Source organism: Peromyscus eremicus, chromosome 1 (genome assembly GCF_949786415.1).
Source record: "Peromyscus eremicus chromosome 1, PerEre_H2_v1, whole genome shotgun sequence".
Taxonomy (NCBI): domain Eukaryota; kingdom Metazoa; phylum Chordata; class Mammalia; order Rodentia; family Cricetidae; genus Peromyscus; species Peromyscus eremicus.
This window is the reverse complement of record NC_081416.1, coordinates 120,111,426-120,136,917: the sequence shown is the minus strand read 5'-3', so window position 1 is coordinate 120,136,917 and position 25,492 is coordinate 120,111,426. Positions and strand designations below refer to the sequence as shown.

Sequence of the window (25,492 nt, the reverse complement as noted above, 5' to 3'; positions counted from 1 at the left end):
CCTTGGAGGTTTTCCACTTTGACTCCAGATGCACTGTGGCTGTCTTCAACCATGGACCATTCCGCTTTCTCTACTCTGCCTGTAAACAAGCTCTTTCTAGCATCCTTGCCCAACTCCGTTCCTCTAGTGTCAATATTTATTGACGTTAGAGGATAGATTTGAAGAGCTCCTTAAACTTATACCAGGATTCAGACAGGACCCAAGACCTGAACTGTTGATCTCATCGTCTCCTGCCAACACTTGAGGAAGCAACCCTCAGCCATGGCATCCTTGCACAGCTCTCTCAGTCTCCTCACTAATTGTAATGAAAGGAGATGTCGGAAAAGTTACTTCTTACACCATCTTGTTACTCTATAAGCCAACCGTTACCCACTCCCTATTTTCAGCACAGACAGTACAGCCACCGCATGGCCTGGCATATCTGGCCACCTCCTGCAAATATGTCACATATTAATGCCACAAGGATCTCCTCCTAACTTTTCCATGTCTGAGATTTTTGGATCAACATACATGAATATCTAGTTACTCCAGGTCCTGACTTAGGCAGAAGGGTTTAGGAAACACAAGTAATAAAATCAGGAAGGATTGGAGTATTAGGCTGGAAATGTGACGAAATGGGCTGATCTTCCCTACCCCCTAAAACAAAGTGCTGAACAGGCCGGGGTTTGGGAAATAGAGCTTGTGCAGTTCCTGTTGTTACTAACTTAAGATGCATGAAGGGCCATGCCATGCTTTCCCTTGGTATGCTATCTACAGTACTTTAGCCTAACCACTGTTAAAAACATGTGGGCCAATATAACAATGCCATCTATAATATAAGTACATGAGCAAATTCTCTGCAAGACACAGCAAGCTTATGGAATCTGATTTTTTTTTCTCTTTGAAAGTCCCTTCATTTATCACTCACAATTCTTTGGCTAGAGTGTGGCAGGGAGAACCATGAACTGCCAGACCAGTGTGGTTTTCTAGTCCTATGTTATAGGGCCAGCAGGAGCCGGAGAAGCCCTACTTATGTCATGAATGGCAAAGGCCCCAGCTCTGGCCTTAATACACACAGGTCTGCCTGCCACTAACTAGCTGTGTGACTCTGGGGATTTTACTTCTCTGAGATGACTGGTCTGAAAAAGCACTAAGTACTGCTGATATTTGTAGGGAAGTGAGTTATTATTAGTCTGGAACTGTCTTACTTAGCACAGCGCTAAGGCTAAGCACAAGCACTAAGTGAATGCCTAGGCTAAGAAGCTCACTCATCTTTACACCTGGACACAGACTTGAGGGCAGGTTCAAAGATCATAGCTCCTCCAAGAACACATCTGCACCCCATGCTCACCTGAACCACGAAGCCACTTTCAGCAGTAAACGATTCTGATTGGCCCAGGCCTCCACTGCCAAATGGAGCCCTTTGTTTGGATGTGTGTTATAAGCTACACACCACAGAGGGCCAGGGTTTCTCAGGATGAGCAAGGCTCAAGGAGGCTGGTGGGCAGCAAGCAGCAGATGATAAACTTCCAGAAGGAGGAAGTCACACTGGGGGATTTTGGTGAGTGCCTTTACACAAACATACTGAGTCATAGGAATGGCTGAATAGCATGATGGCAAATGAGAGGCTCCATGCCTGAGATTCAGTTTAAAAAGGTAGATAAAATGCTGGAAGATGTCCATGCGCACAAAGTCTGTAAGGGACCCTTGTCCTAAGCATGCCTGATAAGTACAGCTGATGACTCTAGCCAAATCCCCACAGTGGCCAAACTAGACAAAAGGGGAGCCAGCTCAAAATAGTTGTCATTTTTGATAGTAAAGGACATGAGGGTATTAATCTGGATTCTGTCATGTGGCCAAGGGACTGCATGCTCATTAAATCCATGATTAAGTGTGTGCCAGAAGCTGGCTATTATGTGGGGGCACAGGGAATTCAACTCTCCTAGTCTGGTCTTCCTATTGGTCTAGAAAAAGCAGACCAGTCACTGCGAACATTAGATACTTTTCCAGTTGCTTCAACCAAATACCTGGAGAGGAGTAACTTAAAGGAATTTACTTTGATTCTAGGTTTGAAGGAATACAGTCTGTTTGGGTGGAGAGGGTGCCTCAGTGGACATGACTGTGGAAGCTGCTTGCTTGAATTGCTCCAGAAGATGGAGAAGCTGACAGACTGTGGCCAGAGCCAGGGTCAAGCTATAATTCATAGTCCTAGTCAGTGACCTAATTCCTCCAGTGAGATCCTTCCTCCTAAAGCCTCAATAGCCCCCTAAAACAGCCATCACTGGGAGACAAAGTGGTCAAATACATAAGCCTGTAGGGTCTTCACATCTAAACCATAACACCCAGAATTTCCAGTACCATGTGGTAATTCCCATTATCAACACCCCAGGGCATCTGTCTGGTATCCTATCTGCCTTCCTTAAGTCCCAAACGCTTTATGTGTAAATGTAAAAAATGTCTTTGTGAAATGATTTGCATGAAACAGTCAGATAAGAAGTTTCTAGTTTTGTCATCCTTCACCAGCAGCAATAAAAATTGTCTGGCTGGGAATGTAGCTCAATTGATAGAATGTTTGCTTAGCATGCATGAGACTCAGTACCACATAAACTAAATATGGGGGTAAACACCTGTAATCCAAGCCCTGGGGGTGGGTGTAGGGAGGAGTATCAGAAGTTCAAGGTCATGTTTGGCTGCGTAGAAAGTTTGAGGCTAGCATGGAATACATGAGATACTGTCTCAAAAATAAATAAGCAAGATAGTTATCATCATGTTCAGTGTTATTTAGGTTGCCACATTATTCTTGGGCTTTCTTTTTGTTGGTTTGCTTTTAAGGTACAGGGAATATAAACTAGGGCCCCCTATCACCAAGCTACACCCCTAGCCTTGTCAGCACATTTTCATAGAAGAGAGACTCTTCCCAGTAAGTTCCTACTAGGTCTGAGAGCTCCTGTAGGCTCCACTGGGTAGAAGAGCACATTAATTAGTCTGTGTAAATGCAAAAGCAGGCATAAGGCTGAGTAAGGAAGACACTGAGCTGCTCTGGGCACTGAAGTGTGGTAACTGGATTTCTCTGGGGAGAAATGAGTCACAAGAACTCAGGAGACTTGGAAGAGAAAAGGGGAACAAGGCAACATGGAGGCTCTGCTGCTGAGGTAGCTGGAGGACTCTGAAGAGGAAGATCTACGATTCACCATAGGTAATGTATGTTGCTGCAAGAGAAATCCTCCACATGACATTATGCTAGAGCAAAAGCCTGCACTGCAGAAGAGTGGTGTTTTGAGCACAAAACAGATCACCAAAGGCAAGTTTCATGTAATGGGATGAAGACTCACAAACATGTCTAGATGTTAAGACAATCTGCACACTGATGTCCCTTAATGAAAGCAATCTCTGAAGGTATGTCATGAGGAGCAAGTCAGCCTCAGCCTCCCCAGCCTTTTCATCTTTAGAAGGCTGTGAGCAATGTCTATACAAGGAAGAGCTCTCAGACTCTCAGCAGCCATCTGTCTTGTGCAGTCATCATTATCCCAATCCCTACCAGATCTGTTTAGTATGTAACGGACTTTCATATGTAACATAGGCCAAAGGACTCATGGTCTTTACTCATGAACCTGACCTTCCCCAAGCCTTCCCTATGTGGCAGGTGGCAGCCTATTCCCTCAATAATCTCAAGTCCATGGGTCTTGTGTGATGGTTCTTTCCACAAGACTCCCACACTCACTAATAAACCCATCAGATGTCCACATCTGCTATGAATGAGCTGTCCCCATCATTCCACTGTCATCCCGACCCCAGCTGTGAGGGTTCTTCTCCTGGCCCACAGTCTCCTAGCTGAACTTCCACTCTCCCACTCTTTATGTCCCATTTTGGACCATGGTCAGCAAACCAACATCATTTTTAAAAAATAGTTAAAAACTTAATTCTTTCTTCTGAGTTCAGAATAAAAACTGAATTCATTAAAAACACTACTCACAGGGTTTGACCAGACCTGGCCCTCTAACCACATTTCCTACCTCTGTCTTCCTGTGTGTCTCTTTTCTCTGCCTCTGTCTCCCTTTCTCCTTTCCCTCTTGCCTCCCTCCTCCATATTCTATCTTTCAGTGCTAGGGGTCGATGCTAGAGCCTTGCACACGCTGCACGATCACTCTATCACTGAGATACACTCCTCACCCACCACCCTTCCATTCTATCCCTTCTCTTCTCAAATACTCTAAGCTTAGCGCTACATACAGAGCCGGACAGCAGCCCCTTGCTGTCCCTATTGCTCACTCTCCAACTCTCCGTTCAAAAGAAGTCACTTAGAACCCAGCGCCGCACCAATCCTCAGGTTTAGCACTACTGCTGTCAGACAACTGTCTTGCCGGCTTATTTATGAACTTATTATTTGTCGTTAAGTCCCCTCAGCGGACCATGTCCATGAATGCTTGGTCTGTGGTCTCCATGGGTGCTACACCCCCAGCACCTCCACCAGCACTTGCAACACAACAGTTATCAACACTGAACCAGCTGAACAAATGAATGACTGCTTCATAGCCTTGTTATCATTACACACAGGCTGGGGACATGAGGTGAGGGCTAGAGATCCAGCACCAGCCCAGATGGTGGCATCTTCAGCAGATCTAAATTCTGAAACGAAAGCAGATGTGCCAGTTATTAAATCAGGGCAGCGCCCAGCAGGAGAGTAATCACAACCCTGAGTTAACACTGAACTGAAGACCACAGTCTTCGGGGCACAGATTCTACGAGCAAATACATAAATGTTGTTAAAGATACTGGGAGGCAGAACCCAAGGCTCTCCATCTCCCCTGAGCATCTGCCTGCTCCTTCATGCCAAGGCTCTATCCTTGAGCTATATCTCCATCACATCTTTGCAATTAAAGCATCCACACCAGCACCAGCAAATAAAGATCCATTACCTCAACCCAAAGGTCTCCAAGCACATTGTAATTATAGGTAACGCCTCCTCCCAGCTAACAGCTAGGAAGGGCCAGGCATGGAGGCATACTCAGCTTCACATAGTGAGTATTCTTGTATGGGACCAGCACATTATTCCAAAACCACCAGGTGGAATCCTCTACAGCAGTGGTTCTCTGTGGGTCATGACCCCAAATCCATCAGAAAACATAGATATTTACATTGTGATACATAACAGTAGCAAAACTATAGTTATGAAGTAGTAATGAAAATAATTTTATGATGGGGGGGTCACAAAAACATGAGGAACTGTATTAAAGTGTCACAGCGTTAGGAAGGTTGAGAACCATAGCTCACCAGGATAAGAAATTTGGGGTGCAGAGCACTGCCTTTCACATTTCCTCATTTGCCTCTTACCCAAAAAGTAGTTTCAAAATTTGACTGTGAAATCAGCCAAAATTTAATGTAGCCAGAAGGTGAGTCCAGCCAAACCTCATAATGGTAGAAAATAGATATTTTCTTCTATGAACGAATGTCTGTTCATTGAATTGTTTGGTTCTCTTTTGTAAATGAGAATAACTCAGAATCTCCTCCCCAGAGGACCACAGCAAAACTCTCCCAGACAGTCTGACTCACGCTTAGTGAGCTGAGGAACTGAGAAGAAATTCCCTCAGTTATCTTACTTTTCCATTCTATATGTCATCTTCACTGTCTTGGCTTTTCTGAGATCAATTCATAGTGTTTCTCCTTCATTCTTCCAACACCCAAGATTAAAATATTTTCTAAACTTTGGTCTCCAATCTCTTCCAGCTACCTGACTCACCTAGTACCCACATATCTTCAAAAGCATGGTTTTCTCTCTCACACCAGCTTTCTCGCCTATGGGATAAAAGTATGGCAGCTCTTAGGCCCAATTTCCCTTGGAAATCAGTGCATGGTCTTGTCTGTCTCTACCCATGATGTAGAGTTCATAGACTTGCATTACCTCACTGCCTTCGGTCCCCACTAAGTCCTCAGCCCTTATACCACATTTCCATGGATTTAGTCCATTGGCATAGTTGTCCACCTGTCACTAAACGTAGAACCTTTTGTGGGGGAAGCTAGACAGATCTCACTATATGGTCATGTATAGCCCAGAATTAAATTCTGTAACCCACAATACTCTCAGACTTGTGACAACCTACCTCCGCCTCATGAGTGCTGAGATCACGGGTGTACATCACCACACCTAAGTAGTTATTCCTAAGGCTCAACCTGGATTAATTTTTCTTAGACATCATTCAACACAAGTTATTTCAAGTTCTTCACAAAGCTAGCCTGGCCAACCCCACCATTAACAACTTGTGCATGACGGCAGAGGTTTGTTTATCTTGAGAGATGTAGTTATTGCCAAGATTCCGAAATTCCAGGAAACTTAGAACCCACAAGCACCTACCACAACCTAATGTGTGACTTTGTTGAAAGTGCTGACTTTAACTTCAATGCTCCTCCTAAGCCCAGCCTTTCCTACTTTCCTCTGTTGCTACCAGATCTTGATCCTTAATGCCACTTCCTTATGGTTATGTGTGTCACCACCTGTTGAGGATCTTTCTGTATCACCTGCTTTAACGTGGGTGGAGGCTTTTCCTCCTCCCAGGACTGCGTCTCCAGTTGACATGAGTCCAGGAGTCAGAAGAAGGAAGGCTACATTTCTCCTGCTCACCTTCTGTTTTCTCCGTGCCCACCCCAAGAGAGACTTAAGAACCTCGTTAGGAAAAGGAGGTGACATGTTAGACACACAGCCCAGCGCTGCTGTCACCACGAAGCTGCTAGAGAGAAAACACGGCTATCACTTGGCCTTAAAAGCTTTTAGATAATCTCACGATTGATATCTTGACAGAACAGGGATCTCTCCTGTTATTTCCCTGAATTCTCTCCAGCTGGTTGACTTCTTTCCAGCTTGGACCCTTCCTGACTCCATCCCAGATCGGTGGGTTATCTGGAAACGCTGAGCTCTGGATCTATCCGTGCTCTGTTCATAGCTTGTTTCAATCTCTATTGCTATGCCCCACCCAACGTGTTCCCAGGAGGCTGACTGCTTAAAGGCCAGGCCAGGAGGTCAGGATGCAAGAGGGCTGACTCCTAACGTCATTCTGACCCCGAGAAATTCAAAGCAACATGCTTAGTTAACTGTCTGCACACCATATGAGATTAGAGACTCCACTCAGGATCTCATTAACATTTCTGGATGGTGCAGCTCAGAACTTTCAGCCCTAAAATGTGTTAAGTCTCTGGCCCTCAGAGCTACTGGAGGAAGGTATCATTCACATTATATGACTGTTGGTAACACATTAAAGCCACCAGAGAAAGGGCAATGGCAGCTGCATTCACCAGTGTTGCTTCCTCGGTCCCAAAGCCCACATGTTTCAGGAGGAGATGGGTTTTTCTAAGGCAGCTTCTGTTAAAACATAGCTAAGCTTCCATGAAGAGAGTGAGTCAGTTCTCCTGGAAGAGGCTTGTGCAACTCAGTGAGATCCTGTGATGAAAGAAGAAAGTGGAACTAGGTGGGCAATGGAGCTTCGTGGTGAAGAAATTATCCAGCAAGTGTGAGTCCCCAGGTCCACTTCTAAGTATGCCACCATGAAGAAAAATAAGCCAATCCACTGGATACCTGCCTACCTGGGAAATATAAATATGCAGAGCTACCTGTAATGGAGTTGGTTGTAATGCAGCCATGCAGTGGCATGCATCACTTCGGGTGGAGCTGCCACCAAGGCCCCTCCCTCATGCCGCTTAGTTTCCAAAAGCAGCCAAATACCTGTTACTCAGAGAATTGAACATTTAAACAAAACAACCCAACTTTCCAAACATAAGGGAATAACGTAATAAATACGGTTCACACAGAGGAGCATTATCCACGTGTGTACTGAAGCAGGCACAGTGGAACAGACTTGTAATCCCAGCGCTGAGGAGGCTGAGGCAAAAGGATCAGAATTTGAGGTCAGCTTGGTCTACATAGAAAAGACACAAGAAAATGGGAAGAGAGGAAGAGGGTAAGGGGAAGTGGGAGAAGGAATTCCTATTTACTGAGACTGTGGAGAATCTCATTCTCATAGATTGCTCTTAGAGAATTCATTACTATATTCACAGGTGTAGTCATTATATGAGTTAGGTATATAAAATAGATATACCAATGAATTTTGGGGTGCCATTGGGTCTGTTTGACTAGCATATTTAAATATAACCATATGTATTGAGGATTAAACTATTATACTTGTGTATAAGGGCAAAAGACTACAGTGAAATGAAATAAATTTTTATACCTCAAGATGATGGATTAAACACATTTCGAACGTGAGAAAGCAAGGACAGTGTCATGGCACACGTCTATAATCCTGGGACTTAGGACTCTGAGAAAGAGACAGAGGATCATGAGTTCAAGAGCAGCCTGGGCTACAGAGTAAGAACTTTTCTAAAAACATAGTAATAATAAAATAAAATAGGAAGTGCAAGAGCTTCAAGAAATAAGGGAAGGATGTACTAAAAAGTACACAGTAGTATGTGCACTATAACTTCCTTTGTGCTAAATACAGGGAAAATTAAGAACATATATTCATATTTGTCCAGATTAAATTGCTTGTATTTAATTCACAGGGATGCACAAGAGCATTAGTTGGGACTGGTGGTAAAGGGAAAAGGACCTGCAGGTGAGGACCAAGTGTAGGAAGGACAAGGCTCATAGCTTTTACATCAAAATCCTGCAAAAAAAGAAGATGGAGGCAAGCACAGTATCTTAATAAAGTTTATGTATACTTTACATAAGCTTTGTATATTACATATTATATACATAAACTTTATTAAGTTCATATCTATAAACTTTATTTTACATATATTATATCAACTTTATTGAGGCATTATGTACGTACCATAAGACTGACCCATTTTAATGTAAAATTCGGTGACTTTTAGTAAATCTCCTGAGTGGAATAGTCATCAGTATAATCCAGTTGTAGAGCATTTCATTAACCTAGTGAGATCTTCTGGTCTATTTGCCTTTCATCTCTGTCCCCACCCCAGGTCTTGATGATTGTTAAGCTAATGTCTGTCTCTATAGCTTTGAGTATGCCTGACATTTGATAAAGGTGATCTTCCTTTTTCACCTGGCATTTTTTTGAGGTTCATTTATGCTGCAGCATGCATCAATACTTCACTGAATTTGTTGTCTGTGGTATCCCACAATAGGGATTTTGATCATCTTATTAGGTCATAGGCATTGGTGTTTTCCACTTCTTGCTGGTTAAAAAAAAAGAGGCTATGAACATTCATGCACAAGTCTTTGTAAGGTGTATTGTTTTTGAACCACAGGTAAATACATTACCTATACACAAATTTTTAATATTGCAAAAGATAAATAGCACAGCATATGCAAGCAATCTTCTAAAAGAAAAAATCAGAAACTATGTGTGTGCATGCTCACATAGAATGATTTTATTCTGTTAAATAATTAAATAAGTACATAAAAAAGATTAGAAGGCAGAAAGCTAAAATGTTAGCAGTGTTGTCTCTGGGTGATGAGATGGTAGATAATTTATGTGTTTGTATGCTTTTCTGTATTTCACTGAATTTTCCACTGTGAATATAAATTACTTTTGTAATCAGAAAAAGGCACACTGTTATTAAGAGTAGGAAAAAGTCTTTCCCATTCAATTTCTCCAGTGTCTTTACCACTCTATTACAGACAGATTCCCTCACAATAGTCCACAAATGGAGGCAATAGTACACAGACACCCCCAACCCCTATGATGTTGGTCACAGCATACTGAAAACCACAGAGTTCCCCCAAATACCAATCAATTGCAAAGACCCTGAGATCAGTCTCCATAGCAACCTGACAAGGGCATGACTCTGTATGAGCATTACCAGAGCATGGAGATGGCAGAAGATCCGCCTCAGTCCGTCCAGGGTTACCAAAGGACAGTGGTGTTTAGCTGCATGGCAATGGGGTCAGGCTTCCCAGGGTTTGAGGAGACCAGCGGCTCTTTAAATGATGAAACATTTAAATCTTAACTGATCGTTTGATTATGGGTGACTGTGAACTGCACTTTCTACTTATACAGCTGCAAATAGATGTCATGATTAAGTATTTTTAAGAATATCATTTAGAGGCCAGTAAGGTGGCTCAGAGAGTAAAGGCACTTGCTACCAAGCCTGATGACGTGAGCTTTATCTCCAGGACCCACACACAAGTTGTCTTCTAACCTCCACATATATACATAGTAGCATGGTGTGCCCACACATGCAAACACACATAAATAAATACATATAATTAAAAATCATTCAAACTTTTTAAATGTCACTTGAGAGCTAGCTGTTCTTCCTCAGGGCTTACATCTCTTACAGTTTCATCATACGGCTTCACAATTATCCATTTATTCACACAGGATCCACCCCTTATTAATTAGAAGCAAATATCTCAGGTGTCCAAAGATTAGGAAGGTATACATCAGGCTAACATACTGTTAAATAAGATATACCCCTGTTAAACATATCTTCAGTGTAATTTAAAGTCATACCCAAAGGACTCTGGTTTTTCAGTGCTATGAAACATATGGTGCAAAGTTTTGACCCCTAGCCTTTTCCCCTCCTCAAAGACCCCGTCTCCAGCCTGCATCAAAGCAGGCCTCCTATGCACACGTGTCCCCATTCAGTCTGTATCTGTGCTTTCCGTTAATCACACCACCCTCACATCCCACTACCCAAAGACAATGGTCCCTCAGCTAACCCTAGCATGCCCATCTGAAGTGTAGCATCCTCACAGGAGAATACCTCTCAGAGTCTCAGAGGATCCTGGAAGTACACCAGGAAGAGCTTTGGTAAGGAAAGAGAGGCAGCTAAAGTGCTATCAATTAAAGGAGCGGATTACAGGCTCCAGGTGGTCACTTCCTATGGCTCTTGGACTCTGGCATCTGGACAGGGTCCCAAGAACTACAGAAGTCTCCCTTGCTCAAGACTGAGGAATACTGGCCTACATTCTTATGAAACTGGAGCTTCTCAATCTTGGCACTGTTAACGCTTTGGGTTGGCTAATTCTTTGTGCAGTGGATGGTGGAGCATGCCACTCATTCTTAGTTATAACAACCAAGAATGTCTCTGCACACGTTTCCCTGGGGGGATAAAATAATCCATCATTTGAAAATCACTGCAGTAGACTACAAACTCCTTCACTTAGTAACAGAGTGTACAGCTTAGAGAAGATGCCCCTAATGGTTAAAAGACCAATTAGTGAACCAGTATCTTGGGATCCCCAAAATACCATTTTTTAAACTCTGTTCTTAGGGACAGAAGCCAGTACCTTGCACATGCCAGGTAAGTACTGTGTCACTGAGCCCCCAAAGTCATTCTTAGAGACTCTATTCCTCTAGTGAGGTTGTGAAATATTAGTAACAAAGACTTCATCACAACTATCTCAAAGCAGTTCTCACCTCCAGAATATACATGACATATCTATCACAAGAGGTATGGGCACTGTCACCCATCACAAACTATGATGAGACAGGTATCTTCAGGGAGATGTGTTGGATGCTATACAGAGTTAACCTGTGTTGTAGTCCAACCTCTCTACTGAATCCATCCAGGTTAGAAAATCAGGGAGATGTTAGCATCCTTAAACTTACACTTACTTGTACAGGGGCTGCCTAACACACTGATGATTTTCGTGTTCCTTAGACGAATCCAAACATGGTTTGTAATGAAAACTACAATACACAATGGCTTCTTTCTCTTCAGCTCCATCCCTTCATTGTCCCTGCTCTTACCAATGGGATTTTACAAGCTGACAGAGCTGCTCAGTTTTCTTAGTAATACGTGAAATCCTTCTTGTACATCCCCACATTTCTGGTGGTAATATCATCATTCTGAGAGCTTTGTGTACATTCTTGACTATGCACATTTTTCCCAGTTCTAATTTCAGATATAGGGAATAAAAGTGGATTCATCACATATAAACAAAAGTTATATTTGAACCTCAATAATTTTTAAGAGTATAAAAGGCACTGTGTAAATGGATGCTGGGTTAAATTTCTATGTCACAGAAAGTACAGAGTGAAGGAAAACTATTTGGAAGACCTTTCTGGGGACTACAGCAAGTTACTGAATGTAAAAATAAGTGCATTTCAGAGTTTCTAACAGAAGTGTCATTGTGACATTTTAACTGAAAAATGTTCTCTAGGTTCATCAAGGTGGATAAAAACAAGCCTAAGGGAAAAAGTAGAAGTATTGCTATTTTCAGCAAAATCCAAGCATCCTAAACACAGTATTGTTTATGTAGAGGTCCACTCATGATCTGATTTGTACTGGGAGTAGTTCCACTTCAGCAACCCCAAAGTGTCCACAACTGGGTTCTGTTTCTGTCTCTGAATGTCAAGGTCACACAGAAAGAGTTATGAGGACAGTGACAGAGGACACGCTGGTGTCAAGTGAAGAGTGGGCTTCTGAAGCTTGCCTTTTCTCCTTAACGGAACTCTTTGATGGATTAAATCACCCATGTTACAGAATCAAGGTATAATTATCACATTACACATTTTTTGCATCACTAACTAAAACAAAGAAGAGACCCCATTCCCTCCAATTTTGCTACCAACCTTTCTATCGCCTTTGATTTCTCCTTTAAAAAAATTTTTAAACATCATTTTCACCTCACACAATATAGAGATTAGTCTATGCTCCTGTCCCTGCCCCAATGTACAAAGGTATTTTGAACACATGGTATTCTTGACATTCCCAGAAGGAGCATAGGATAATTGTCTCCATCATCGTTCAGATGAAACAATTGACAGGTGAAATTCATCTTCTTTGATCTACACTGACAGCTGGTGCCCAAGCCAAGACCAAGATGGTTCCCATTCGCACTGAAGCCGGGCTCTTCTGAATCCCTGCCTTGAGAAGCACAGACTGGAAGCTAAGAGAAGGGAAGGGGTTTCCCAATCATGTGTTTCAGCTCTTGGAGGGAAAGACATCCATGCTTTTTGTAATACTTGCTTCCAGAGACTGCCTCCTCCAACCTCTATATTAGATGATGTGGGTGTTCTACAGAGTAGTAATAATTCCAGTAGGCAGCTCAAAAAATGGCCAATAGGATGTCAAGGACAAAAGAAGCTTCACCAGGCAAATACTGGCATGTGAGCTCCCATCCCCAGCCCAGTCATTCCTCTATAGCCTGTTTCCATCTTCCATGTTATAAATAATTCAGTTTCCTTTTCTCTTAAATATCACAAAACCAAGTTGGAATCTTTATGTGGAGGATTCTGCTGTGTCCTTCTCTCTCTCCTCTCTTCCCCTCCCTCCCTTACCAGCCCAGGCAACTCCCTGGGGAATGACCTCTCAAGCTTTAACATTTATTCTTTGACATTTCAGACTATTTGTTAGGCAGTGCTGCCTTCTTGAAATCAAAGTTGGAAAATCTTGCTGAGAAGTCCCTCTTGGCCCTGTCCAAAGGTGACAGGAAGGGCCTGTTAAAACCCAAACACTGGCCTCCTTCCTTACCCCGAGAATCAGGCTGATCCCTACCCACAAACACAGCCCCTCTCTCTCAATCTTCCCACCTCATTGGCCAATATGTTCACCAGAGCACCCAATATGTCCCCTGCCAGGAGTCAGCAGTGGCTCACTGGGACATGGTGTTCAGTGCACCTGTTGAATAGACTATTCTAATGAGTGTCAGTAAACCTTTAGCCAGCTACTGAGACAAATACTGAACAAGGAAAATTAACTTACTTACCCCAAGTCACTTGCTTAGTGGCATGGCTGAGACTGGGATTCCCGTCGTCATTTCTGTGTGCTACCGCTAGGTGACATCAGTCTATGAGAGTGGCCCACATTAGAGCAGAAGTCTCAAGTTCCTACATGCAGGGACTTACCACAGGGAGAGCTGAGCCTCCTGGTGGGTTGAGATGTGAGATGTGGTCCTTCGATGATACCTTTGACATCAATGGGTCGCCGATGAATCATCCTGCTTAGTTCTCTTTTAAAAGCGTATGACCACACTATAACCAGTGTTCCCTAAAGTATGTGTGTGGAATGTATTAATAGGTGTTAAGTGAAGAATGCTCCATGTTCAATTATGTTGGAGAACTTGCAAAACAAAAGGGTTGATTGACAGCAGGGGTTCTCAGAGCCTTTACTATCCTAATGTACACCATGAACCCATAAGAGCCGGATAAGCTGTGTAACAATATCTAAAGTTATCGGATGAATCTTTAGCATCTGATATACTTAAGGGGAGCATTGCTGGAGCCAGTGATGGGGGAGCACATGATTTTCAAAGCATTTATTTAATAGCTGAAATGAGAAAAATGATTTTTCTGCAAGCTGGGAATTCCAAATTAAGGGAGAGCCATATTGCAGTTGCTGAAGCCTTGCCCAGAAAACCGACCCATTCGTGTGGAATAACAGTTTGTCAAGGCGGCTGACCTGATAAAATGTTTATGGTAGCCATTTTGGTCTTCCTCATAACCAAGTTGGCTGTTTGACATCAGGGATGTTAAGCAGCAAATGCCTATTAGGGTCACAAGAAATGCCAAACTAATGGCCATAAAGATTGAGCCATTTTGTGGATCACTTAGACACAGATTCAGAATTTAAAATCTCCTAGCCATAACATTCCAAAATACAATCTATATTGATGGTGTTTCCCGTGGTGCCCACTGACTAGGAAAGACCAGACTCCAGGTCTCCCTGGTCAAATTTATCAGCTTCTTCTCAAGCAAAGGAATTAAGCAAAGCTGTGGCCCTCTGGTGGGAACGTCCAGAGAGTGTCACAGGTCTTGGCTGTGCCTCCTTAGCCAGACTGACCTTTCAGAGACGAACACTCCCAAGAGTTGTTACGGATTTACTCCTCCCACTGTGACAAGGGATGGTAACAATACTGATGTGCACACAATGCACAGGCTGGATTCAGTTAGCATCCAGCCTGTGCTATGGGATTTTCCAGCTTCCTAGGATTATTTGCGAAAGGACCCCGGAACCCTTCGGTTGGCCTATGGGACATAGGCTTCAGGTCACGCCTTGAGCAGCAGGAGGGCAGATTTTGGAGACTGCTCCTCCAAGAAACACTGCCAGTAAGAGGAAGTGATGATGCAGGCTCAGAAAGCCTCCTCTTGCAGAGGCTCAACCCTATTATCATCAAACTCAATGGCACGTTAAGCACCTGAGTGTGTGAGACTAAGTCATGCATATGGATACGTATGGCCCCTCTCTCCAGCCGTCCACCTCCTCTTTCTCTGAGGAGTCCACTTGGGAGGGGGACCAGGCTTCATGAATTTTCATCAGCTGCTATTGCAAGCCTTGCAGAGTAAGAAAGCCCATGCACGTCACATGGACACAAACAGAGCAAAGCTAACATGTGCTCAGAGTTAGAAGGTTGGTGGCTCTTCAGAAGTCTGTAAAAGGAAGCTTGCCAGGCCACATCTGACAGCACTGACGTCATTTTACCCATTACCAGCCTAGGTCCTTGTCCTTCTTGCTGGAGAATGAACTGTGCAATCAAGAGAGGGAAGAAAGTGTCTCTTTAAGGGAAATAGGCCACTTGCTCCAATGCAGTTCCCAAAGGCAGAACCAAGCTTCATTTTGCTGCCATGGTAACAGCATAAAAGTGGCAGAAACAAAGGGAAAGAGAGCTGTAGAGGCAAGCTGGCCCTGTAGGTCCCCACCAAGGCCTTCTCTGGTGTTACTTACCAAAGTCTGGCTTGGTGGTGTGTTCTCAGCTGCTATGACACACTTGAAGGCAGTCCTGGTGGCCACAGTTGTGGAATGCATACCTGTTGGCAGCCTCAGCCCTTGCTCCTCAGACTCTCTCCATGGCTGACTGGGGAATCTTGAACACCCCTCCTCTGCACCCACAGGTGTCATTTGACTTTTCTTTTAGTCAAGGGGTGAAGCAAGAGCTCCGTGGTTTGGAATCTCAGAATATCCAGGGTCCATTGTTCTTGACTACGCCACACACCCATCTTTATACACTGAACCTCATCAAAGTTGAGCCCATTTACAGTGAAAAACCTTTGAGGGACTATGATTTGCATAGGGTCAGGAGTTAACACAGTGATCATGCAAAGCCCAGGGGTGTTTCTGATCACGTGTAGTAAATTCATGTGTTTCCTAGTGTGAAGGCCTGGAAGTCCCACCAGAGTTGTCAGTTACGGCTTTTTCTGAAGTTCGAGCTGCCTTCCAGGAATTCATAATCCTGCCTTTTGCCTTTACTCCAAAAAGCCCCAAGTCTGCCATGGGCCTGAGCAAGAGGCTTTCCACACACGTGCCATTAGCATCCTTTATGATCTGGCAGGGTCTGTGCTCCACGGAGCTCACCCTGCACATCTCACTTCTACTTGTCAGAGGAGCCAAGCCTATCCCCATCAGTGGCTTAACCCTAAGATGCCCCTCCTTATCCCTGCCCTCTGTTTCCTATAGCCTGGAGTATGCAGTAAATTTGAGCAAGCGTTCAAAAACTCATATCCCCCTACAAAGAGAAGAGAGTCCACAAGGAAGACCGAGCTCTGGCAAGCACACTCAAAGCTATTTTATGTTTAGGGGGAGCCGTTCTCCAGATGGAAAAGGATCACAAGGCAGAGAGGTCACAGGTCTTCTACCACCCATGCAGAAATATTTTTTTTTCCTGGTCACGTTGTCCTTTAAGGAGAAAACGAGGCCAGGTCACTCTGCGGAGGTTTCACTCATTGTATACAAAGTAAGAGGACCCAGATCCTACCCAAGCAGGCTTCTGAATCCTGATGTCATTTCAGAACCACACCCGCTGCTAACACATCTCCTTCAAGTCACTTGTGAGTTCAAGTAGGGTTGAAGGAGGAATCTGATTTAGCTCTGAAAATACGCTGTCAGAGCTAGGCTGAGGTTCTCTTGGGAAGTGGGAAGTAGAGGGGGTGGTAACCACAGGATTTCTAGAGGTAAAATGCAGAACCAGAGCTTTCCAAGGAAACCTGAGGCTGCACGTAGCTTCCCCCACATCAACCAGCGACAAAGAGCAGGAGTGGAGCAGGTGGGTAGAGCAGACAGAGGAGAGCAGTGGAGCCCCCGAGGTCAGCACTGGACACTGCAGATGCAATTAAAGGGCCAGCAGTTTCTAGTCTGCCTCTCTCCCTCTCCTGTCAAGCTGAAGAATTTTCCCTTAATCTCCCAGAGAAGCCTCAGGAGATCTAGGCCTACTCTTCACTATCCCGTTGTTTTTTATCCCCCCTTTCTGCTGCCTTCCTTTCACATTTGGCATCAAAGTCACATTATGTGCAAGTCTGGCGTCAGTGCAGGAGTCAGCAAGCACCGAAGAAGGAAGGCTCCACTCTGCCTAATCCATGACTCGCTTAGTTCAGAGAGCTATGCAACAATGAGCTCATCCTGCATTGATCTGCCCACTTCTGCGCTTGCTCCGGGGGACGGGACCCTCACGGACTGCCTTACGACTGTATCTGAGACTCTTGAACTTTGCTCCACCCTGACTGTGGCCTGAAGGAACTGGGTCAAATAAGAATTAGAGAAGGAGTCACAGTCTAGTATTCTGCTGCTGCTGCTGCTGCTGCTGCTGCTGCTGCTGCTGCTGCTGCCGCCACACCTATGGAGAGGTGGAGGTGAGAATAGAGGTGTGGAGAACTCGGCTGCAGGAAGGAAATCCCATTCGAGAGAGGAGAGAATGGGAAGCCCAGAGACTACCTTCTTAGCTTTCCAAACTGAAGCTACCTAGCATCTGGTCTCTGCTTGGATGAGAATCACATGGCAGAGTTTCAACATATCAGGAGATCTCTGAATGTAGTTTCAGAAGGAAGCTAGGGATAGTACCTGAAGGATCTTATCTTGAGGTGGAGGGTAGGAAGCTATCATGGGGAAGCCTCCAGGAGCAGAAAAGAGGCAGCTTTAGGGGACAAAAGAGTGACCAAGAGTACTCTGAGCTCAGGCATACCCTATGATGTCACAGGCCACAAGCTATGGAAACCCTGAGTGGTTACGAAATTTTTCTGAGCCTCAGTTTCTCGTGGATAGAAAGTTCTAGCTGAGTAGGTGCTTCCTATGATAAACAAAGTGATGATTGTGAATGCTCCATTGTGAGCCTAATTCGGGGCATTTAGCCCTTATTTCCATGACCTGGCCACACAACCTAATGATGTACAACCCCTATAGACTGTGTCACTTACAGGTATCCAGAAACTATCACCTTCTCACTCAGGATGTAGTTGAGTTCCACAGTCTCCAGTACACACAACTGTCACCTCTCAAATATCCCTCCAGAATAAATAAACAACAAAAAAAAAGAGTACCAGAAAGTACCTGACAAGCAAGCTGGGCTCATGGGTTATCCAGGCATGGAGCTCTACCGCAAAATATCACAGGACCAGACCATATGCTTAAGGCCAAGAAAGCCTCTATGAACATCTGCCAGTGAACTCTGAAGCCAAAAATGCAGGTCTAGATGGTGACACTCTTGAGCACCCCAATATGGCAGCCTTTCTGGACTGAGCTCTGCTCTGGGGGTACCCTGTGCCAGCTCTGCCTGACCCCAAGGCTTAATCGGGAGAATTTCATGACACTTTAGTACCTAGGAAACCAAGGAAATGACAGGCCTTGAGACCAGATATCCTTTTCCAAACCCAGACAGGTCCATCCTCTGCCCAGCCACCTTCCTGCACTTCCCTGGCATTCACCATAGTCTCTGCCAGTACCATTGTATATCATCTCAACTCTTACTGGATCTTCTCACTCATGGTACAGAACCTTACCTCACACTTCACAGGCACAATAGAAGCTACCACATAAAGACTCCCTTATTTTCTTGCCCCTGAACCACTGAACAAACCCACAGCTCTATTCTTTCCTCTTGCCTCCTGATATATAAGAAAGTCTCTCACTCCACTTGACTAACGCTAGCAAAGCCCTGTCCCCTCCCATTTTCTCAGGGGTTATTCCCACCCACTATCTATGCTGTGCATTGGCAGGCTCTGTGCATGAGATAACACAGAGCTTAAATGTCTTGCACGAAAAACCAAAGTTCTTCCTTGAATTCACATACTTTTCCTTGGTCCCAAGGATAGTCCCAAATATCAGCTATCTCTGCCCCGACCCTGACATCCTGGAACCACTGAGAATATACAAAAGTGAGGAGTTAGTGTAACCTTTATCACGTGGCAGCCTACTCTTACGGACACCGACTTGCACTGAGGGCAGGAAGGATTCAAGCAGACTTGTGCAGGAGATAAAGTGAGGGAGGTCATACAGAAAGGCACCAATCTCATCTTAACACTGTCACACATCCCACCTACCTTGGTTTGTTTCTCGTTTGCTTCCTACGTAACGGAGCTCCAGCAAGCCCCAATGAGGCCCAGAGAAGGGTCCACATCCACCTAGTATCCTTTCTCCAGCCCTTGTTCTCTGTTTCTCTTACATATTGCTTGCTTTCCTTCTAAAAGGAAGCGAATATAAAGTAAAGAAGGCATTTAGGTCTTTGTGCTTGTAGTGGGGACCAGGATCCAAGCTTGGTCAGAGAGAAATGCCAGCTCACCTCGGCTTTGGACTTTCAATAGGATCCAGGGGCTCTTTTTCCTCCACCTTCTGGAAGCCCATGTGAGCCCTGCCAAGACAGCTGAACCAAGGTGAGTTTGGGTGTTCGTGTGATATGTCTGTATATATGTGCATGTCAAGTGTCTCTCAGTGATAAGAGACTGGCCTATAATCTCAGAGATTAATCTTTTTCTAAGTAAGTTCACAGAAAAGATAGAAAACTACTCCATCCTAGGGAGAACCCCACAGGCTTGCTTTCACATCAAAGAGAAAGGCTCCCCCACTCCCACTCCCAGATCCCTTTGTATATCAGCTCCGAAGAAAATACCTCTACAAGTCTTAGTTTCTTAAACAGCAAAAAAAACTCCCCAGGTACCAAAGGTATCAGGAACCCACAGTGGTGACTGTAGGAATTGAGTTTGAATCTTGCTTCTACCTATCATGCTATGTGATCCTGGTTGGACCACTGAACCTCTCTGAGTACCTAATAAGATGAAGAAGCATTTTATCATAGGAATCTGAGGTACCTGGAGGATTCTCCACGAACCCAACCAAAGGGACATATTGCAAAACCCTCTGGCTAGCAGAACTGTGCTGGAAACGTCCATAGCAACATAATATCAAAGTGGGAAATAAATTGTGGGGCCCTGGGATTGCTACATCTTTAATATTCTTTGTAAAACTTCCAAATAAGAGGTCCGATGCAGTCATTTCATTAGAAAATAAAGTGTTTATTAAGAAACTATACACTGAACACTCCTATAAGTCTCTGTGGAAACACAACGCCCCATTGTCATAGCACAAAGTGAAGAGATGGCAGAGTAAAAGATGGATGGAGCCTGGGAGGCTGGAAATGAGGTCATGATTTACAACAATTAAAAACATCATCCTCAAACTTACTCCTTAAAGCCACACTCAGGAGGAGACCTGGACCCAAGGGATCATCTGAGTGTGATGGGGAAGAGTTCAACAGAGAACCATGGGGAAGAGGGTGAGCAGTGTTGGGAGGGACTGGACAACTACAGATCTGGGGGCCCTTGAGGAACCCTGAACCTAAAGTGACACTGTGGAGGCCACTCCAGGTCCTGGGAAAGAAATTGGAAAGCTTTGTGCTTATATACCCCCACGGAGGTATCTATAGCATCAGTCTGAGAACCTGACATGATGAACCATCATCCTCAGGCCCTAGGGAATATAACCTAGGGAATATATATGCTCTGTCTTCCAACTGCTGTGCAACACTACACCAGGACAAACTGGGTTTTACTAAACACCATGTTGTCTCAAGAACTGAACTTGGGGTACTCCATATTCTTTCCCATAACAGGGACACCCATGGAACTGGGAGAGCTGGGCCAAGCCAAAATTCACTCAGCCAATACTTCAGCCAACCTGGCAAAGCTTTCGAGCTCTGAAAATGTGTCTTTCCTATTATGTAAAGGACTATCAACCCCTTCCCTCTCCCCAGAGGGTCAAGCTGAAAATGGGGGAACAACCCCTCTTTGGGAGAGGATGGCTATGGAGCAAGACAGGAGTGAAAGCAAGCACAGTGAACACACATATCCAGAGACCTGGATGACAGCCCATCGGTGCCATGGGAGGGGCTGGAGGAGGCCAGCTTTTACTTCTCTTCCCCTTCAGTTCATCTTGACCTTGGCATGATGATTCCACTGGGTTCCAAAAGTTCTCAGAGTCAAGAATAAGTAGAAGTAGGGGAGAGAGCCAATCCCGAGATCATGAGCTAGGAGGAACGGTCTTGGTCCCTGATTCCCTTGGTCCCTTGTGGTCCTAGTAGGATGGCCAATTCATAGGCAAGACCTCCTGCAGCCAATGCTTGTCGAAACTGCAGCTCTAGTGACCCAGGTAGAGCCAGCATAAACTCTTCCCCAAGAACTTTCTAACATTGCACTCAGTGTGAGCCATTCCAGAGAGAAGAAGAAGGAGGGGCCAAGTGTGTCCACAAAAGAAAAAAAAATGTATGATTTTTTTTCTCCACACACACACATACACACAAAAATAAAAATAAACCAACAAAATGACTGTCTTCCATTCTTCCCTCCGAGACCTAATCTGCAGCCAATACTTGGGCCTGGATCCCCTTCCTCTTACCGCGCCGTCTCCACCTCTGCTTAAGAGTCCTCTGTGACTCTTCCCCGCTGGAGGTTGTGCAGGGCGACGAGATCACTGAGAGGACAGCATGGAGACCCCACGCTTCCAAGTCGGAAGGTGAGACTGGAATGCGGCTGGACTTCATCAGGCTTTCTTGTGATGGTTGGGTCAAGAGAATGGCTAGCGTGTTTAAAAGGTAGCTCCTGGTGCTTGGGTTTGTATTCTCTTTATTGGCTCTAAAGATGTCGGCAGGAGCTGCCTCGGAGGCTCGGAGAAAAAGGAACACAGTGATGACTGGAGTGGGGGGCAACCTGCCAGTGGTCCACGGGATACACACCCATCTCGGTGGTAAAGGGTGCTGGAGCACTGGTGGCTCATGCAGTTTCTACTTAGCATCCCTGGATCCAAAAAGAACAATGCCTAGAGCTTCCAACCTCTCAGAGGGCCCATCCTACCAAGGTGACATCAGAACAAGGAGGTTTAAAAGGAGTTTTTAAAAGCCATGACGTCCTTTGCTGAAATAAACATTGACATCCTCAACATAGATGCCATGGTTAAGAGGCTTGGAATGTCCGGAAAGGCTTATTGGATTCAACATAATTTCTCTGAAACCTATAAAAAAACAAAAAGAAAAAAAAACAGAAAAACAGAAAAAAGCAAAATAAAGTAAAAACCAAAACCCCCAAAGAAGATCAAAACTAAGAGGGGAAAACAGAGAGGGAACTCGAAAGGGGAAACTCTAGAGCTACAGCTACAGATGTATACCGGGAATAGCCAAAATGAGTCGCCAGCAGAAGGGAAGGACAGGGATTGCGGGTAACTTAAAGCAAGCATGCTCAGAGAAACTGGAAACACTCCATTTTGCTGGGAACTTGACTGAACTGAGAAAGGGGAGTGAGCATTGACGTTGCATTGAGAGTTTGACCTAGGACTGTCATGGAAGAGGGAGAACAGACTCATCGAAGGGAGTCTTGGTCTATAACCTTGTTGCTGGGAGGAAGAAACCCTGACAATGAGCTATTGGGGAGACAGGAAAAGGGGTGTGCGTGCACAATACTATTCCCAGAGGAGGTGTGAAGAAGGCTCTTCTTTACCAGACCTCAATATCCTTAGGGGTCAAATTCTAAGAAATAAATTTCTTAGCACTCTCAACTATACAAGGAGGTAGGGAACACTATACTCCCAAGCCTATGCTCTTTTTCTTGTTGACTTCTCATCTGATATTGCCAGGGCTGTGAAAGGCTTAGAAAATGACAGCTGAGAACTCAGTGTTCCCACAATTCCACGTTTTACAGGGACTAGAGACATTATGAAGGAGTATGTAACACAGCTGGCCACAAGGTCATAAGTTACCTCAAGAAGAGGAAATTTCTATAACAGCTTGGTTCCTTTCTGGCCGTATATCCAGGGACAGAATGGGATGTTCAGAAATATGGATATTCCTAATCAAACTCCAGAAAAGGGTTGCTCATTCAATCTCAGATTGTAAAAAATGCCTATTTATGTGGGGGAGGGGTCAGTGAACAGAGAAACCCCATCTTTCTATGAAAACCATATACAGAAATGGAGAGGGCATATGGCCCCTGAGTATTGAGCATACATGATGGGGAGAGGCTAAAACAGAGTTCAACTGTATTGAGATTTCCCCCACTCTCCCTGCATAGGACACAATATGATCAAAGCAGGGATGAGTCATTTTGGCTGTTTTGTTACCTCTGTCTGCAGGAAGTGAAATCAGTTTATAAAAATAGAGGGTCTCCTTTGTTCATGATATAATGTTAAGAGGAATGTCAGTTTTCCATGAGCTGTGATAGTTGTTCTGTGCTGAACCCCAAGCAGGGGATCTCACATGTGACAGGGTAGGACAAGATGTCCAGAAGTTTGAGCAGCCTTCTGAAGAGGTTTATGATACCACTGTTTCTTTCTAGGTCATGGTCCCTTTCTGGCTTTCCTACATCCCTTACCTTAGCCTAAAGAAGCATCCTCCTCTGAAAGAGATTCTTCTCACTCAGGGGACTTGAGTACTAATCCCAACCTGGACACCTCACTGTACTCTAGTCTTCTGAGATGCATGGGTGCTTATGGGTCTTTGGATCTTAAGAATCAAAACTGGCAGGGGAGGGGTCTTCACACAAACATGTCAAAGGAAGCAACTCACCATGCGACCTTGGGTAAGACACATCCCCACTCTGGACCTCAGGTTCCTCATATATATAGTGAGTTGATGGGACTAGATGATCTCTATTGTCCTTCAAGTTTAATATCCCATGATTGTCTATGTTTGAAAAGACCCCTGGCAGAAGAGGCAGACATGGGGGATTAATGGTCAGTATTAAACCCCAAGTGCAAAACCTTGGGGAAGTCTTCTTAAATGCACAATGCCAGAAACAGAAATCAAGTGCTCCCAGCGCCTGTATCCACACTGCTTTGCCTGATTCGTTTTATGCATAAAATCTAATCATTTTCCTGCGTACCACACAGTGGCATTATCAAATTCATCAAGTTAGAGTCAGGGAAGAAAGATTTGCCAACACCATGAATTCTGCCCAGTCATTTTCCTAACCTGTTTTCCCGTCAGTCATTCCCTTGATTAGGTTTAACAACCTCCAAATATTCCCGTTGTAAATATCCTGGGTGCCATTTCTGAGTTGGAGAGGAGGAGTTTTATGCCTTGAGAGATGATTCTACGGGACCCAAGATGCCCTTTCTGGCTTTGTATCCCACAGAAGAAATGTCCAAGAGGGAAGTGATGTGATAGGGCTGAGGGTGAGACAGTGGGATGGCTCCTCCCATTTCCTCTAGTCATTGTCAGGGTAAAAACCTTTGGAACAACAAAAGTTACAGTTTCTGTGGAGACTCTAAGGCTACAGGCCTCATGAAGGTGATATCATTGCAGCTCCTGAGAGAGAGCTCTCCTCTAGAGACTATGCAACATCCATGGGCTGAAGAAGGCTCCATGTCAGATCCTTTTCAGACCAGGGCCAAACCTGCCTCAGTCCCTGCCAAGGTCCCTAAAGCTGCCTCTGTAAACATGAACATTTTCTCATATGAGCCAGGATTTGAAGTTTGTTTTTTCTGGAACTCGGTCCCGGGTGGAGCCTTTCCAAGATTCTAAAAGCTGAAGCTTGATAGCATGAGAGGCACCACTCCAAACTCCTGCACGCCCCCCCCCCCAAACTCCTCATAACAACCCCAGAAAATGAAGGGAAGACATATGCTCAGAGGAGGGCAAAGTCCTGGACCACAGGAAATGTAAGGAGAAGGCGAGATGGGCAGAAAGAGGGCTAGAGAGAGGCAAACACTCCCTAAGAAGGCCTTGCCCACAGGTGGCCCAACGAAAAACTTCTTCTGTCTGTCACTGGCTCTCCCCAGAGTCATTCAGCATGAAGGAACTTATGGACCCTCTGTAATTCAGAACAGAGCCTGGACATCAGGGATTGTCAAAGTCTGAGAAGCCAGCCAGAAATTCTAGGATCACTCCAGGAAAGGAAAGGGAGTTATAAGGGATGTGGAGAGGAGGAAAGGGATGTAGAGCACCCAAAGGATTGAGTGAGGGGTTTTGGAGCCTACCCCCAAATGAACCAAGAACAGACTAAATCTGCATGGCCAAGTCCTCTGTATCCTCAGCAGCAAGGAAAGGCTAGTTCCCCTGGCTGTGCAAAATGCAAAATGAAGCCCGGAACCTCAAACCTCTCTGTTTCCCAACATTTGTATAAGCCCCAAGCATCTCTTCCTGGCTGAGGTTTCAACCCTGCAGACTGACTAGCAGCCATCCGCTCTCTAGCATCTGTAGTGGTAAGCATCTTCCTGTGTCTCCTGCCTACACTTTCTGCTTCTAACGTTGGAAGCTCAGGGGCCTCTCCTTCTGTTCCCCTTTGTTATCTAGCCTACTCATAAAGTTCTTATTTTAGGATAATTTTCCAATCCTATCTCTTCAAATGTATTTGTCACCTTAGAGTTG

General features: G+C 44.7%; 1 protein-coding gene across 3 annotated transcripts in view; it reads right to left on the bottom strand.

Moving 5' to 3' along the window:
• Positions 1-25,492, bottom strand: part of Ntrk3 (neurotrophic receptor tyrosine kinase 3) — a 366,962-nt gene that overhangs the window by 78,196 nt on the left and 263,274 nt on the right. Inside the window, exons 13-14 of one of the 3 annotated variants that reach the window (XM_059272822.1) lie at positions 23,690-23,824; positions 20,139-22,143 (exon numbers count right to left, since the gene is read on the bottom strand). The exons of 1 other annotated variant lie outside the window; for it this stretch is intronic. In XM_059272822.1, the coding sequence (XP_059128805.1) occupies positions 22,025-22,143; positions 23,690-23,824 (254 nt within the window). In that variant the 3' untranslated portion in view covers positions 20,139-22,024. Of the gene's footprint in view, positions 1-20,138; positions 22,144-23,689; positions 23,825-25,492 lie in introns of those variants that run through there. One more of the 3 variants, XM_059272828.1, reaches the window with a different exon arrangement.